The sequence below is a fragment of the Taudactylus pleione genome, unplaced genomic scaffold (assembly GCF_031769625.1).
Source record: "Taudactylus pleione unplaced genomic scaffold, aTauple2 ptg000138l, whole genome shotgun sequence".
NCBI lineage: Eukaryota > Metazoa > Chordata > Amphibia > Anura > Myobatrachidae > Taudactylus > Taudactylus pleione.
In genome coordinates, this window is record NW_028284540.1 from 16,094,751 (window position 1) to 16,113,105 (window position 18,355).

Consider the following 18,355-nt stretch of genomic DNA (forward strand, 5'->3'; position numbering starts at 1 on the left):
ATGCACCGCGCTGCTAACTCAAAAATATAGAAATAAAATAAAACACAAAATAAAAGCTTGGGACTGCAAGTCCCCTGTTACAAAGGTGTGTCTGAATCCTGCCGCACCAAACAACTGAACGCCTGTGGCCAGGGTATATGTGGAGGAGGACTGAGGCATCCTGGAAGCTGAAAGCTTGACTGTTTGGTGCCTGGATCACTCCAACCACACTATCCCTATGGACCCTGAAGAAGAAAATATAATACACACACACAAAATATTATAATTATATATATATATATATATATATATATATATATATATATATATATATATATATATATATATACACACACATATATACACACACACATATATATATATATATCTCTATCTATCTATATAAAAATATATAAAACGGCCGATATGTCGGCCAGTGTGTACCCAGCCTTACGCTGCACTTCCTTTAGGTTTGCAATCACAAGATAATACCTCAATCCCTACCTTATCATCTTGTGTTCACAGACAGGTTCCACACTATAAGTATGGTTGGAAATCTGCGTAGGCATCGGACCTCACTGCGCATGTGCAGTACGGGTCCGGGTCCTACGTGATCGCACGCAGAGCTGCAGCAGACTGTCAATGTCTGTTGTTGTTTGAGGTTGGGGAGGGGGCGGCGGCGACGGCCTCAGTTTCCCAAAACGGAAGCGTGTTGCGTGCTGTTGGCAGGGGGTGGGGGGGGGGCGTTGGGGGGGGGGGGGGGGGAGTAACTCAGGCGGTCGATGGGATTATTATTCGGTGCTGCGTACTTGGACATAGCTCGGATAAGAAATACATGCAGGGGACGTGACGACTCCTGCTGCACTACCATAATGGTGCTATCGCAGCTGCTAACATGAATATTGTGCTGCTTCTTGCCAGTTCACCCATTTAAGATCAGATGCTAGAATGTGAACTGTCCCAACACTTGCTGCTGCTGAATGGCTTCTTCCTGCTGAGGAGAATTGATGTGTGCTTATATGCCTGTATGTATGTGTGAGTGGGGTGTTAATGGGTGAATAGGTTGATGGGTGCCCTGTAGGAAGATCTTTATGGGAGCTAATATGGTGGATGGAAGTGTTAATGGGTGCTGGGAGGGTGAAAATTCAACCAATGAAACTGAAACACAATTTGGTAACTTCTGCTATGAAACAGGGACTGGATGTGGTACTTATTGCTATAAAATGCTATTTCCAAAGTCATGTACCAAAGGGATTTGGAACAAATTGGCTGTTTGGATCTGGAAGTACTGTTTTACACCTAGCCAACAATCTGCAGCCTTCACTTTTTACATTGTCCTGGCCTATAACCCCATCCCATTGATCCTGAAAAGAACCCCACTGTTTGCTAACATGGTGTGGTATACTAAAGGGGGAGAAGTCATTTACACCTAGATAACAATGCAATTTAGGAGTAAATCCAAACAGTCAGAGAATACGCCTACCTGCAGTGTCAGAGGGGTATATCAGAAACAGAGTGACTTACAGGACAGAAATCAGTATAGTTTCCTAAATCACTGTGATTTCAGAAATCACTGCAGAACAGAAATCATTGCAGAGCAGAAATCTCTACCGACCAACATTAGAGACCATGGCATATGTGCTTGGAGGAAATTCATAACTGTCAGAGCAGTGCGATAGTTGATCCTCAGACTCACTACTCTTCCGTTGGAGCTCTGCTTACCCCCACTGGTACGGCCTGCGCCTTCAGATCTGTGCAGTTTTAGGTACTGGAAGACATTCTGCGCAAGCTTGCTTAAACCAAAATTTTAAATCAGAGACTCCACAGCCTACTTGGTGGGCACCATATAGACCTCTATGGCCCTGACAAACTTCGAACATAATGAAATAGGGGGGGAGCTAGATTGCACACTCTAATTTTAAACATAAGAGGTGCTACCATGCTGAGACTTTCAGTACTATGTAGCAAAAAGGAAAATGCAGGTGCACACTCAGCAGTATTCAATAAGAATACTGATAATCAAAAGAGTTATAATAAACTCAACAATTTTCATGGAGCAAATCTCCATGGCCCTGATTAACTTCAAACATAGCCAGAAACCTAATCACCATGCTAAATTTGGTGGAGCTAGGTACAAAACTCTGGCTGTGCATAAACACACACACACACACTTCTCATTTATTATATAGATATACCCGGAGTTGCTACCACAATTGACTAGACTTGCATTAATGAGATATAGATAACAATCCACCTTTTTTAGGTATTTATTCAAATTTCTATGGATTCATCCAAAAAATAATCTAGAGTATTCTGATGTTGAACACCAATCAGCTACAGCAAACATTGTCACTGCTAACTTTGTTGTTCATATGCAAAATTTCGGGGTTGGCAGATATCCCATCCCCTCCCTACCCCCTTTTGTAGCTGCTTATTTCTGTTCATTTTTGGTGTAGCGTCAATTGGAAAAATGTATATGCTTGTGTCATACTGAACGTGCAGAATGTCTCAAAATGAGTGACTGGTGTTGGTAATGTAATAGGATAGATTGATAAGGAAAACATACCCATCAGCATATTAATATCAGTGTTGATCTGGGCTAGCAATGCTTCTCTGCGTTGATCTCCTCTCTGTTCCTGCTTTCTCCTCAGCAGAAACTGTCCCAAATTTTCCTGTACTTTCACATACAGCTCCTGGCTTTCCTCTAGTGACATCTGCTGGACCTGAGAGGAATAAACAGTACTAAATCCCCAATGATATGCCATTGTCAAGTCAGTTCTGGCTCACAGAGGTGAAACATCTATATAGATCTTATAAAGTATCTATGATACACTTGTAACCGTGGAATATTTTTCATAGACTGCAATCTAATGTGCCAATTACAGACCCGCATTTGTTTGAGATTATGTTAATTAGTGGAATGAACATAGCAAATTACATAGAACATAAAGCAATACTCTTTGTGGGAATGGCACTATAATATGCATAGCAAACTACATTTCATTAAATGTTAATTTCCTCAGCAATGGAAAACAATTAAATTGCTGTCATTTTCCATCTATAAGAACCTGACCGGGTGTAGGTGGAGGAGAGTGTCCACTTTCTGCTGAAGCTGCAATCGTTGTCCATCGGTCAGATCTGAGTGTTTTTTCCATGGAGATAACGATTCCCGCATCTTTCTGCGTTTGTTTAAAAACCTCAACACCTGTATAAATGAGAATACAAACTCAGAAATACAGTTCTAAAGCACTCAATTTAAACCACAAATGCAAAGGAGTAAAAAAACAGAATGTAACTGGCTGCTGTGTCTAAAGGAAGCTTGGTATAAACAGTTTATTCTACTATATACAGCACACGCCATGTACATGATATGTAACAGAGAAAGGTCTGCTTCTCTATATGTTTGATACTGTAAGTTATATCCCTGTATAGAAAGGGATACTTGGTTATAGAATGCAACAGACAAATGAAAAGGGATTGGGCACCATTCATTTCTACATACAGGAAAATGTATAAAAAGTCTGTATTTTCCAGGGAGATTTGCTGCTGTCCCCTTTAGTCTAATATAGTGAGAGGTCACCACATTTACCTAAAGGCTTCCCATAAATAAACATACCTCCCAACATTACAGAATTACAATTCAGATCCAAAATTGTCACATTCTTCTATGTAACAGCGCATGTCCAGACCCATCTAAGCCATACTCCTATTTACAGAAACCACATCCCATAATCACTAAGCTCAACTATTTGCATGCCAAATATCAGTAATGTTAGGGGACAGGCATACAGTATAGCTTCAGCAACTGCGGCTGTGTAATGGATCCAGGAACCAAGCTTTAGAAGCTACGCAGAATACTTCCAGACAATATAAGAAATTACACTTGGGTACGAATACTGCCCTTGGTAATGACAGGCAACATATCATTTACTACCTAGACAAACAGAGAAAGACAGGAGCAGCACTGAGGAGCTTGGCGGGATGGTGTCTTGGTAAAAAGAAAATGGAAAGAAAATTATTTACACTGGTTTTCTCTGCAGTATTGACAAAAAAATCCTGTAAAAACAAAAATGTAATATTTAAAATTAGTTGGGTAACAGTGGTAACCACTGCGAGGTGTAAACACCAGAATAATCAAAATACTCGTAGGGGTCCTATAATAAATGACTAAATCCAATGATATGTATGCATTGGAAGACAGTGCGATTTTTAAGAAGAACCACAGAGCATTAAAAATAAAACAGAACACTGAACTGTGGTGATGGTGCAAATTACAAAAAATCATATACAGCTCTATATACAGGAACTGAATGGCACACAACACTCTTTACTAATGCTACATGAATGACTTTATACAGAGCCAGATTAAGGGGGGGGCAAAATAACCCCGGGCCCCCCTCTCACAAGGGGCCCCCCTGGACCTGTAGAAAACTTTGTGGTCAGGTCCAGCACTGCTGCTGCTGTGCGTTGAGCAGTACTCTATGCACTGTATGCAGTGTGCACTGCGGGGGCTGCGCTGCAGTAAAGAAGCCTCAGAGCCCTCCCGGCTGAGAAACCACCCCTTTGCCTCAGTATATTACTGCCATCTGGGTGGTGGGGTGGGGGTGCAGTAATATTATGGGGGTATATTACTGCCATCTGGTTGGTGGGGTGCAGTAATATTATGGGGGGTATATTACTGCCATCTGGGTGGTGCTGTAGTAATACTGGGCCTAATAGTGATTCAGAGGTGGATGGATCTGCAGCAGCAGCTGCGACAAAGTAATATTATGGGGGTATATTACTGCCATCTGGGTGGTGGGATGGGGGGGTGCAGTAATATTATGGGTGTATATTACTGCCATCTGGGTGGTGGGATGGGGGGGTGCAGTAATATTATGGGTGTATATTACTGCCATCTGGGTGGTGGGATGGGGGGGTGCAGTAATATTATGGGTGTATATTACTGCCATCTGGGTGGTGGGATGGGGGGGTGCAGTAATATTATGGGTGTATATTACTGCCATCTGGGTGGTGCTGTAGTAATACTGGGCCTAATAGTGATTCAGAGGTGGATGGATCTGCAGCAGCAGCTGCGACAAAGTAATATTATGGGGCTATATTACTGCCATCTGGGTGGTGGGATGGGGGGGTGCAGTAATATTATGGGTGTATATTACTGCCATCTGGGTGGTGGGGGTGCTGTAATATTATGGGCGGTATATTACTGCCATCTGGGTGGTGGGATGGGGGGGTGCAGTAATATTATGGGTGTATTTCACTGCCATCTGTGTGGTGGGATGGGGGTGCAGTAATATTATGGGGGTATATTACTGCCATCTGGGTGGTGGGATGGGGGGGTGCAGTAATATTATGGGTGTATATCACTGCCATCTGTGTGGTGGGATGGGGGTGCAGTAATATTATGGGGGTATATTACTGCCATCTGGGTGGTGGGGTGGGGGTGCAGTAATATTATGGGGGTATAAGTATAAGAGTTAGTTTTCATCTGCCCACCTCTGTAATAGGGCCCACCTGTATGAAGTGCCTCAGGCCCCCCTCATAGCATTAATCCAGCCTTGACTTTAAACTAAGATACTTCAGAACCCTGGCACCTGAATTGTAAGCATTTTTTCTTCTACAATAAATTCACTGCAAATATACATTAAAATCAATAAAAAAAAATTGAGGCTGTTCAGTAATGAAGGATGTGCTCAACACACATGAATCCATGCCATTTAACTGCTGAATGTTTGATGCTACTCTAAGAATGCAATTGTAAGAATTACTTTATATTGGGTATTTAAATGGGCTGTTAAACCATGGTTAAACCATGACTGCAGTTTACGAACTCTGGGCCTGATTCAGAGCCGGATGTTCTTTCAGAGCGCTCGCTCCGAATCAGGGCTGCATTTTTTTTTTTTGAACCGGCCTCCTGGCCGCTCGCTAAGCAAGCGGCCAAGTGATGGTCATGATGGTTGTCCATCGCAAGCCCCACTCTAATAGAGCCGGATGCTCACTACTGAGGCCGCCCCCAAACGGCAGGCGTTCCTTCGGGAAAGCCTCCGTTTGGCCAGCCACCCCCCCTACCCGCCTCCAAAACGGGGCGAGCTGTCAATCACAATCGACAGCCACCCCGTTTGGTGCGAGACCGTATAGCGACGGAGCGACTGTCGCTGGCTGGGCCTAGCGCATGCACAGTGGGGGACCATCGACCAGCTTGCGAGCGCTGTGCGCTCGCGAGCGGGTCTGAATCAGGCCCTCTATTTTACTAGAGCCTTGGAACATTGGAGTCCAGTGAGGTTCCACACATTATTCTTAGAGGTATATTGAATTACCACCAATGGATGTAAGGTGCCAGACCCTGGTGACCACCAACCTCGTACCTTATAGAGGTGCATAGAAAATCTGATATATTACGTACCATAAAGTGATGTGCACAACCGAACACCGCTGATAAATGAATAACACCATAACTATGCTAGAGGAATTATTGCTATTGTTATTGTGCTAGTTGGTCTATGTTACCTTATTTAGACATTTTTAAAATTGTTGTAACTATAAACACTGTGGCAATAAAGAGATCCAAATTATCCACTGTTCTACTACTATATATCAATTTTCTAAGTCTTTCTTTTTCCTTTTTAGCCCTTAGCAGCAAGAGTGGACCAAGGGTCCTGTAAGCATCTACATAATTTATCATTGAGGTGAATCTGGTATATTTTATGCTGTGTGCTGGCATTAGATGTATATTAAATTCTGTAAAACCATACACCTCACTTTTGCTCTTTATGGGACAAATCACGACCTATCCAAAGCTCTGTCAATTTGCAGCTTAAAGTGTTTATTAACAAAGTAACATATTGTTTTTAATAAATCAAGGATTTGAGAATGCAACATAAATTTTATCTTTATTGCAGCAGTTTATTTCTTTAATGGTATTCTGGGTAAGGTTACATGTGGGCAGTGGTGTAACTAGGGCATTTGGAACCCAGGGCAAGATGAAATACGGAGTCCTAGAAACCTCCCCCCTGCGCCATTGGTGCGCACCCGAAAAAGTGGGTATGGCTTCATGACACAAGGGGAGTGGCCACTGAAAAATGGAGTGTGTCAACATAAGACCACCATTTCTCGTCACTCTGGGAACATTGCTTTCCATTTCATATGCACCTTAATGCCCCCCCACTAGTAGTGCCCCTTATGCAATGCCCCCAGTAGCAGTGCCCCTTATGCAATGCCCCCTGTAGTAGCACTCCTTCGTCCCCGAGGCCATCCGTTCCTCCGGTCCTGCTCAGCACTATGGGAGAACTGGCGGTGTGTTTTAGTTTGCAGTGCCGCAGACTGCACTGCCCTGGACGGCGGACGGCTGCACCTCCCGTACCGCTGGGTCCTACAGCGCCCAGGGCACTTGCCCCGCACGACTCCCCCCCTAGATACGCCACTACATGTGGGAAAATCTTGCCTTTTGTCTTACAGTCCATCTTTGTGTTGGAAACCGGCATTTGCCACCACACTAATGTAGCAGCTATATTTACAATTTGTCCCTTCCTCCTCAGTCCCTGTCCCCTTCAAGCTGGGCCTTCTTTTGGAAGCTAGATAAAGCAACACTGTTACAATATTATGGGGGGAATCTAATTAGCAGCTGGGTTTGGCACGTGGGGAAAAGCTCTGGGTTTCATACGCAGATCTATTCAATAAATCTGCAGGTTACTTACGCACACCCATTGATTCTGTGGAAAAATGTTGAACCATTGTATTTCCCCATGTGTTATACCCCACCTGGTTCCTTTTATTACAGAATTTTCCTTGCAGCTCCACAGGGTAAACCCTGCCAATTGAATTGGCCGGCGTGGGTAATTAGCCGCAAGGCCGCTGGTCACAATCCCAACAACGGAATGCCGGCTAGGGATTTATAATAGACGTTGAAATAGAGATGCCTAACATAATCCAGACGCCGGAACGCCGAGGACGCCACCCCTGAACGAAGGTAAGTCTGGGGCGCATTTAGCATTAGCCGCTCTTTAGGATTAGGGAGTCTGAGTTAGGTTTGGGGGAATCGGTATGATATCCCGGCTGCCGCATGGCCGGGAGTTTGAATCACGGCAGCCCGACAAAACAGCAGAGCCCGGCAGTGCTGGAAATCCCGATCGTGGCAAGGCAAGTATCAACTAATCTAACCTAACCCCCCTAACCCTCCTTAGGGGTGCCTAACCCTAACCTCCCCCCTGTGCCTAACCCTAATCCCCCCTCTAAGTGTCTAACCCTAACCCCCCTTCCCCGCTGCCTAAACCTAAGTCCCCCGGGGGGGTGCCTAACCCTCAGTCCCCCCGGGGGTGCCCTAAACCTAACCCCCCCCGTGGCTGTCCGCTCGCGGCGCCCGGCGTTGGGGAAATGACAGGCGTCTAGATATAGATGCCGGTCATTTATCCCACGCCGGGATAAAGCAGTCAGGAAGCCAGCTGTCGGGAATCCGGCAGCCGGCTTCACGATTATATACCGGTTTTGGGGGGGGGAGGGATTAGGGTCAGACACCCCTAGGGGTGAGGGTTAGGCACCCTCAGGTAGAGGTTTGGCACCCCCCAGTAGGGTTAGGTATAGGGAGCGGTAAGGGGGGGGGGGGGGGGGGTTAGGCACTAAGAGGGGAGGGTTAGGGTACTTACCAGCCCCTGTCAGGATCTCGATCCTGTCGGGCATCCGCTGTCGGGTTTTGAACTGGCGGCTAAACACCTGCCGGCATCTCAATCCTATTCCCGATAGACATATGCACAACGATTTATGCCTACACTAGTTTTTGATAAGAAGGAGGAGAAAATGGAGTGTTTCAGCATTCACAGAGAGTTTCTCATCGCAAAGATAAAAGACACATAGAAATTTAAAATGTTTGAGAAGCTGTGTTTTGTGGCTAAAATGAACCACAACAGAAACCTTGCAATTGAAAAAGGAATAATACAAACAGTGGGTTACAGTGGCAAAATTGAAAGATATTGATGTAGACTCACCGCCCTCTGAACGATAACTGCAGCCTTGTACTGTTTAAGTGCTTGTTTCTGATGATGAAACTGCCTTCTAGCTTTGTATCCCTTCCAGTGTTTCTGTACTAATAGCGCAGCCTTCTCCTGTGACTCCTGGATGTGTTTGTCCATTTGTCCTGCAGAATACAGCTTATTTGTACATATGCATTATGTAAAAGAGTGCGTGCTGGAATTTGTAGTTCACCAACAGCAGTAGAGCCCAAGGTTGTTCATCTAATTTATACACTGTTACAAGGCATTTCTAAATGAAATACAAATTTCCTCTGTGTGTTTCCACTATCCCCAACATTTGGTAAACTGATCACAATACACAAATTTAGAAAACGTTAAGAAACGGATGCAGATTAAGACCCACTGGCAGACTCCCCCCTGTGTTTGTCGCTCTGCATTTTCAGCAAGTGTATTGCATTGGCTAAGGTGGATATACCATGGAAATTAGAAAGTTGTATCCAGATATCTGCCGTGACGAACACATTTTGCAGACGCATTTTGCGTATTTTTACCAGTGTGCACACCCCTCTGCCGAGTCCATGCATCTATGAGTGATTTGAGTTATAAGCATCTCTGTTATAAAAGAGTGGAATGGGCGATAAAATCACAGGGGATATATCCACCATAAAATTCACAACTTCATGTTCTAAACCTCTTTCCCAAAATTAATGGGATAAAATAAACAGGTGGAACGGGTAATCGTTATTAAATTTATTAAACATGTAAATTACGGGATATGAACAACAACAAATCCGAAACGCATCATACGAAGTTTAAGCTTGAAGGGATGATGGTCCTTAACCAGCACGTTTGGTTAAGGACCATCATCATATGCCTAATGTGGTGGTGCTGAGTTTTCCAGCATGGGACCCATTTGCTCTTTAACATAAGCCCACTGCAACTCCTGAATGGTGAAAAGCCGGGGGATCTCCCAATCCATTGCATTTCAGGAGCACTATTAAGTCATCTGAATTGTGTTCACTATTTAATTGCCAATTTTTGTTGTTCATGTCCTGTAAATTTTAGTAATTTACATGTGTTTAATGAATTTCATAACGGTTACCCGTTCCACCTGTTTATTTTATCACATTCATTTTAAGAAAGAGGTTTAGAACATGAAGTTGTGAATTTTATGGTGGATATTTTCCCTGTGATTTTAGCGCCTAAGCCACTCACACTTTTTCCCTTAGATCGGTATTTTATTGAAGTTGGTGTGTCTTCTAGTGAGGCGGTGGCAGCATATTTTCTCAGGTTTATTGCACATGTTGGGGTACCTTTCGCTCTTTTAAAGGGTATAATCAGCTCAGTTTTATTTTCACTTGTGGCTAAATGGATGCAGTTGGGCATCTGCAAGTAGGTTAAGTTTAGTGGGTCCCTATACACAGAATTGTTGGCTAGGATGAGATGTGCTGGTTCCTTTGCACTAAGGATAGGACTGGTGTAAGTATGCACAGATAATGATAACGGCTATGAAACAAATCATGTGGATAGGGGTATTGCCATCACGTAGATGCGTACAACTCAACATACGGGCCAATATCCGCATTTAGTGCCACGCACACAATGTGAGTAATTGTGGCTGGCTTGCGTGAAACTCTGAATTGACCCATAGGGCATTGTTTTTACCTGCATGGACAATTTCCAGGAGAGTGAGCTGCTTTTCCCGAAACTCCCTCATTGCTCGGAGTCTCTGCAGCTGCAGCTGTTCTCGCAGTTGTTCTTCCTCTCTCTGTCTCTTCTGCTGATTCACTTCTAGCTCTCGCTTAGCTCTAAATTTGATAGAAAGGTATCAATTTCAGAAACCATGGAAGGCGATATTTGATTACACATTTAATGAGTAGAGTGTGCTGGCACCTTTAAAAATCATTCTCAATTACCCTGCATTTGTTACCCGGATTTGCAGCATTATGGGTGGACTTCGTTCCCAAGCATTGAGAGCTGGCTCTCCAGTAATGTGGGGGAGCCAGGGGACACGCTTATCTACTGTTTGTTGAACACATATTAAATTATCGAAAACTCCATTAAAGTACTTGCATAAAATGATTCTATTCAATATTTAGTTTTTTCTTCTGTACAGGGTGAATAAAATGTTGGCAAAAGTGTTACTCTACAATCAAACTAAAGCAAGAAATGAATATTATTGATTATTTATAGTATCTGCTATTGAGACATCCCTTACTAGGGAAAATAATACATTCTATAGAGTTCTTTCTTATGAGCACTTTCAAGTCTGTATATTGGTTTGTTTATAATATAATGATTATACAATTTTGTGTGAAATATTTGCTATAAAAGGACATTCTGATATATAGTCAATATTTCATTTGACCTCAGCTGTATTGTAGATAATTAATCGCACATCCCAGCTAGTGTCTGCTGTTACTCACTAAATACATTTGGGTGTGATCTATATATGACCAGCAGGTGCACATGCTTTTCTATGCATGAAACTAGCTCTTCTACATATGAGAAGTTAGGAAGTTGCTGGTAATGTACTTATAATAACAATACTACATAGTTTCCAATTTTTTCCACAAAAAGTGAATTTACCTGCACTACTGAATTATATATTAGACCAGTGGTTCTCAAACCGTGCGCCGTGGCACCCCGGGGTGCCTCGGGACACTTGCAGGGGTGCCTCAGGTTAGTGGTCTAGCACCAAATCAAATTATTTATGGTCAATGTAATGTAAATATGTGGACAAAGAGAAGCAGAAACCCGTTTACCATCACATAACTGAACCTAAGTATGACAGGTAAGCACAGTTTACTTCACTTTACTACATTTATTTCTGAATTTCTCAATAACAAACTTTTGGCTTAGGGGTGCTGTGAAAACAATGCTGATACTCTAGGGTGCCGTGGTCCAAAAAAGTTTGGGAACCACTGGATTATACATTTGCAGATATTGAAAGGCAATAAACAACCATGATACAACTAGAAAACAGGAACATTGGGTATGGTCATAGTACTTTACATTAAAAAGCAAAAATTGTAAGCAACAATAGAACAAAGGGCCTGATTCAGAGCTGAACGCTCTGACCAGAGCGCTCGCTCTGAATCAGGGCCGTCCCAGCTAAATTTGGAGCGGCCTCCTGGCCGCTCGCATAGCTGTGGGTGACCACCCACAGCTTATGCGAGCGGCCAAAAAGATGGTCGCGATGGTCAAACACCATCGCGACCATCGGGCTTGCGACGAGACCCTGCGGTAGGGTCTCGCTTCCGCAAGCCCAGGAGTGATTTTGGCTCTATCAGAGCCAAAATCACTCCCACTGACATCATTACTGATGTCAGTGGAGCCGGACTCAGACGGTAGGCGTTCCCATGGGAATGCCTCCGTCTGGCAGTCACGCCCCCGGCACGCCCACCAAAGGGGGCGTGCTGTCAATCAACATCGACAGCACGTCCCCTTTGGTGCAAGACCCGGAGCGACGGAGAGCCCGTCGCTATCCGAGTCTCGCACATGCGCACGACGGAGCTCCCTCCGTCGTGCGTATGCGCAGTGGGGCAACATCGACCCGTTTGCGAGCGTCCTTTGCTCGCGAGCAGGTCTGAATGACACCCAAAATCCACTATCTACTTGTATTAAACCCTCTCCTCTTTGATTAAATAGATGGGGATGGCAAAGTAGTCAGCATTACTGCCTCACATCATGTGTTCAATTTTGAACAGGGTCCTGTCTGTATGGAGTTTAATTTAAAACAAGATTTTTGTACTTACCAGTAAAATACCTTTCTCCGATTCTATAGGGGACACGGGGTATAGATGGTAATGATTGGCACTTTAAATCTTCAATGATTTTAAATGGTCTCCTCCCCCTCTATACCCCACCTGACCCAGTTAAGTTTAATCAAGCCCAGAGGAGACAAAGGACAGAAGAAAAGTAACCCCTAACTATCAATCCAACAAAACAAGCATCCCAACAGGCACAACAGAAGGTGTGACAACATGCAACACACAACAGGCAACAACAAAACAGACAGCATAGGGATGAAGCAATGTATCAGGCAAAAATCCCATGGAATGGACATCAACTGAGAAGATCCAGGATCCAGAGTCCTGGTACAATACAGCAGAACTTTGTGGTTCAGCTGAGATGCCATCAGATCTACCAGGGCACAAAAGACATCCAAATACAGAGACCATTAGCCCTGGTGAAGATATTGACAGCTGAGGTACAGTAGCCTACTTCCCAAAGGTCGACCCCTGGAATGAACATGGACAATACAGTTGGCACTGCCGTTCGGCCCACCGCAGGATGGCGGCAGTCTCCCTCATCAACAGAGGAACTCTTTGTGCCCCCCTAGTGATTAAGATACGCCACCAATGTGGTTTTGTCCGACTGGACCTTTACTGGACACACCGGCAGATGGTCCTGAGCCGCCGTCAAGGCTCAGAACATAGCCCTGAGCTCCAGGACATTCATGGGCAAGAACCTCTCCCAGAAGGAAAAAACCCACTGGAACTGAAGAACTACAGCCCCGGAGACTGGCATGTGTGGTCACCAAAATCGATCCCAAACGACGAAGGGGAAACCTGCACTGAGAGGTCTGTAATCCCGCCACCAGAGGAGGGACAGATAGATGATCTGAGACCTGTGGATATGCGAGTCAACTCATTTGGACAACAGATCCAACTGAAGCTCCCTGGAATGGAATCATTCAAATTGAACCACTTCGGAGGAGGATACAAGTTTTCGCCAGATTCACATGCAAAGATGGATGGAAACTTCCCTCTTCTGTAGGATGGCCACAATCTTGTCCTGGGGCGGAAGGACCCGTTCTAGAGAGGTGTCTAACAGCATGCCTAGGAAAACCATCCTTTGTGATGGTACAAGGTTGGATTTTTTAAAATTGATAATCCATCCCTGTGAGATCATGAACTGATGTGCCAGCAGAATATGGGACTGAAGAATTTCTGAGAAAGGGGCCTTGAGGATAAGTGCCTCCAGATATGGAACAATGGTGACATATAGCGATCAGAAAAGACCTTCGGAAAGACCAGAAGAGCTGTTGAGAGGCCTGAAGGGTACAGCCCTAAACTGGTAATGAGGGTTTTGGAGATAAGCATCCCTGATATCCATGGACCGAGCGGAGAGACTCCATCTTGAAGTTTCGTATATGCAAATGAGCATTAAGGCACTTGAGAATGGGTCACACAGAGCTGTCAGGGTTTGGGACCACAAAGAGATTTGAATAAAAACCCGGTTGCTGTCGGTCTGCGGGTACCGGGATCACAACACCTGTGGAGAGAAGATTCTGCACAGCACCCCGTAAAGCAAGATGCTTTTGACGAAGCGCCGGCAACCCTGTGGTGAAAAATATCTGAGGAGTAAGGCTCAATAGACATATCCTGTAACCCACAGAGAGGACGCCTCTCACCCAGGAATCTGAAGATGTCCGAAACCAGGCATCCCAAAAACGAAGGGCATCCCCCCATAGGATTCCCCATGAGTGGGGGCTACCAGTCATGCGGAAGGTTTGTCTGAAGAACGGCCCTTAATTCTGCATCCAGACCATGTCGGCCCCGAGACGAGGAGAATTTTCCCCAGGAACTGCAAAAACGCGACTTACCATAGTGAAAAAAAGGACAAAAATAAATGTCCTGACAGACTCTTTGCCTGGGAAGCTGAAGAAGGAAAAAAATAGATATTGCCCCACGTGGCCAGGGCGATGATCTTGTCCATTTCTGGAGTAGAGAGGTTCTAGCACGGCGTGCCAGGACCTTAACCAGAAAGCCCGGCGAGTCGCAACTGCCGAAGCAGAGACTGTGGAACAGAACAAACCTGCATCTATCGCCGGCTCACCAAATAGGCAGATTCGCAGATGTACTTGACCAAAAGGAATCAGGTCAGAACACACAGAACAGGCTGGACTCTCTTGCCCAGTAGTTACACCCATTTTCCTTCTGCCTTGTGTACCAAAGCAGAGACCTAGATAGGGCGAAAAGAAGGCCCAGCTGCAATATAAAATGTTATTCAAAGCGTATTCCCAATTGCGATCAGATGTACCCCAAAGAGAAGAGGACTGCATAACTGAAATAGCCCTCTTTTTGGACAGTCTGGTAAGAAAGGTGCCTACCAGCAACTGGAATCTCTGCATCAGAGATCTGCAAAACATCTTGCACAGCCTTGACAAAAGCCTTTACACCCTGCATGTCTAAAGAATAAATCTCATTCTCCAAGGAAAGATCCACATCTGATTCTTCCAAAGGGTCGTCCTCCGCCTGAGAGGAAGCCTCAAAATCAGATCCCGCCCATATCTGAAGTATGCCTGGGATGCTACCCTTCTGCCAGTGGAGTGCGGCCCGAATATACCAGAAAGAAGGGTCCAGAAGTTTTTCTAAGAAGGATAAAAAAATTAAACCAAACCTTGGACCAAGCAAGCTAGGCCCTGTGCCCAAGGCGGTTCCACGGAGTGAGCATCCGTAGGTGGAGCACAAACCACCAAAGTCTGCATGAAGGAGGCACTACCAGAAACACTTGCAACAGACGCAGAAATGGTTAAGTCTGTCAGCGGCAAGCTGTTGTGACAATTCTGACCGCCCCCCTCTTTTTGGCGTGCATCTGCTTGCAATTTGACCGTGAAGCCGAACAGAGGGGGGAGGTCTAAAACTGAAACACCCCCTGAGCCGGCCAAACAATGAGGACAAGATGTGCCCGCGTCAGCCAATAGCAGGGACTATTATATTGACAGACATCACTAGCCCCGCTCCTTCCTAGTCGCCCTGTGAAATGGCAGTAAACTACAGGGACGGGGGCCAGCATGGCTTGACTGTAGGCACTGCTGGACAGACCCTACTTAGCTGCCACATTAAACCTGGAGGTGCCTACATTGCAGGCAGATTCCTGTATCCCGTCAGCAGCAGCAGGAAGAAAAAAAAAAAAAAAAAAGTGAAAAAACGTGGCAGGCACATCAGTACCTTGAAAAAATTTGCCTGGCTCCACCAGACGCTTAAACTAAACCGGGTCAGGTGTGGTATAGAGGGGGAGGAGTCCAGTCAAAATTAATGAAGACTTAAGGTGCCCGGCTCCACTCACCACCATCTATACCCCTGAGTTCCCAGTGTCTACCAGGAGCTGCAAGGAAAAGTCTGCAAGAAAAGGCACCCACGGGGGCTACCGCACAGGGAAAATGCTATTTAATTGAATAGCATTTGCCCGCGTGGTGCAGGTAACTAGCCGCAGGGTTTATTCCCCCCTTAGTGTGTAGGAGCACTATAAAAGGGGGCTTCTGACAAATCATTTCAAGGTGTACTTTTTTCTATTTCTAAGCATGCTATTTGTGACATTTGGGTCTAAGAAACCATTTGCACTATTTATATAAATAATTATGTGGTGCCATTATTCATCAAACCAAACAATATTACCCTATAATGTCTTACATTTTTTTTAAATATGATCTTCGTACGTTTCATCATGGCGGATGAGGAAGACGTGTCTGAGATTACGTCAGAGATGTGTGATTGAATTTTGTGTTAAACTTGGAAAAAGCGGAAATGAAACGCATGAAATGTTAGGGCAAGCATACGGTGGAGAAACAATTAGTTGTGCTGCAGTATTTCCGTGCTGGAAGCACTTCAAAGAGGGTAATACGCGAGTGACTGATGAAACGCGTTCTGGGAAACCATCCACCGCGGTTACAGATTTCAACACTGCCAAAGCTGCAGAAATGTTGCAAAATGACAGGTTAACTTTATGCGAACCTTCGGCTTCATTTGGCATCTCATTCTAACAGGTTCAGCAGATTGTGACAAATGAACGGAAAATGCATTGTGTGCGCGCCAGATGGCTACCCGGAAATCTCACAGAAGAGCAGATGCAACACAGAGTTGATTCGTGCAAGAACACCGTTCAAATGCCACTGCGATCGTGATGCGATCGCAGAGACTAAGCAGAGTGATTGACAGGAAGTGAGCGTTTGGGGGGTGGTGGTCGCGAAACGCAGGCGTTCCAGTGCGTTTGAACGCCGTTACAGGGCGTGCATAAATTAGCCACTGCTATGGCATACACAGCTTGTGCTATCACTGCGTGCAACGAAGTTATCAACTTCTGAGTAAGGTCAGGGCTGTAGTAATTCTGCATGAGGGACCGATAGTACACGATGTTACCGATGTTTGTGAAGGATTGCAAAGTATTACGGATGTGAGATAGCGGTAGTGGGAGGCAGTGGGCGTCTCTAGGCTGGCAGTGCAACGGCATTGAGATTGTATTAATTAGCATATTTTCCCAGCAGACCTGCGTGCAATTACGGAGAAATAGCGATCCTTACTGAACCAGGCCCATAGTCCATAGAAGCGGCACTCAAGATCCAAATAAAAACAGACAACAGCAGGTATAAGTTTCCGACGTTTCAATGCTTTATTGCAGGGATATTAACAAATAATGAACACTACTCACCTTATATCCCCAAACACCTCGTGCAATGGCACCATCTTCTGCTTGAAACCGGAAACTGGGTTGTTTGCACAAGGTGTTTGGAGATATAAGGTGAGTAGTGTTCATTATTTGTTTATATCCCTGAGGAAAATGCAGTACAGTATTGAAACGTCAGAAATTTATACCTGCTGTTGACTATTTTTATTTGTCCCTGAGTGCCACTTCTATGGACTAATATATTATATATAATTTTGTTGTTGGTGTCAATTGGTAATACTAGAATATTGTTGGGTAGTGACCTGTATATAGCAATGGGCAGAGAATGGTTACCCTCAGGCTCCCTTGCTATGCATCTATAAATCCTCAGAAGACCAGACACATTTTTCAGGACTGTTCTATGCAAGTGAATTACAGATATAATAATTATTAATGAAATGTTGATACTGTAATTATTTGTACCTAAAACTCCTCTGTAAAGATGTTATGGCCCTGGGCAGCTTCTTCAACCTTTTTCTTATCTGGAATCCCCTCCACACGGCCTGGATGACGCAGGCAGAATGGTGCAGCCTCTGCTCACAGAAAAAGAACATGTTACAGTTCAAACTAAATAACTCAAACAACAGTCCTAGTTCTGGTACAAGGTTTGGTCTCTGTACATCGCAGTTATTCCTCCAGAAACATACAAACCATACTATCATGTGGATGAGAAAATGGAAAAAATATTGTTTCTAATAAATGTTTTAAAGTATTTAATTTAATAAAGAAAAAGAACACCAAATACATTGGGACAGTATACCTTGGGTTTCACTGCATATGTAAAAAAAAGTGGAGGAAATGCTAATATTGCAAGGAGTAGAGCCCCCAAAAAGAGCAGAAGACCCAAGAATGATCAGATTAACATCAATGGAAACATTATTGGGCATGTTGGGAAATGCTGTCAGCAGATGGTCCCTATGGTCTTATGTTCGCGGTCTTTTTCCAACCACACTGGATATGTG

At 44.5% G+C, this 18,355-nt stretch overlaps 1 protein-coding gene across 2 annotated transcripts in view; it reads right to left on the bottom strand.

Annotated features, from left to right (window-relative positions):
• The window catches only part of IQCB1 (IQ motif containing B1), a 93,389-nt gene that overhangs the window by 24,557 nt on the left and 50,477 nt on the right, over positions 1-18,355 (bottom strand). For both annotated transcript variants that reach the window (XM_088473672.1, XM_088473671.1), the window contains exons 9-13: positions 17,817-17,926; positions 10,608-10,750; positions 8,958-9,106; positions 3,053-3,184; positions 2,546-2,702 (exon numbers count right to left, since the gene is read on the bottom strand). In XM_088473672.1, coding sequence (XP_088329798.1) covers positions 2,546-2,702; positions 3,053-3,184; positions 8,958-9,106; positions 10,608-10,750; positions 17,817-17,926 — 691 coding nt within the window. The remainder of the gene's footprint in view (positions 1-2,545; positions 2,703-3,052; positions 3,185-8,957; positions 9,107-10,607; positions 10,751-17,816; positions 17,927-18,355) is intronic.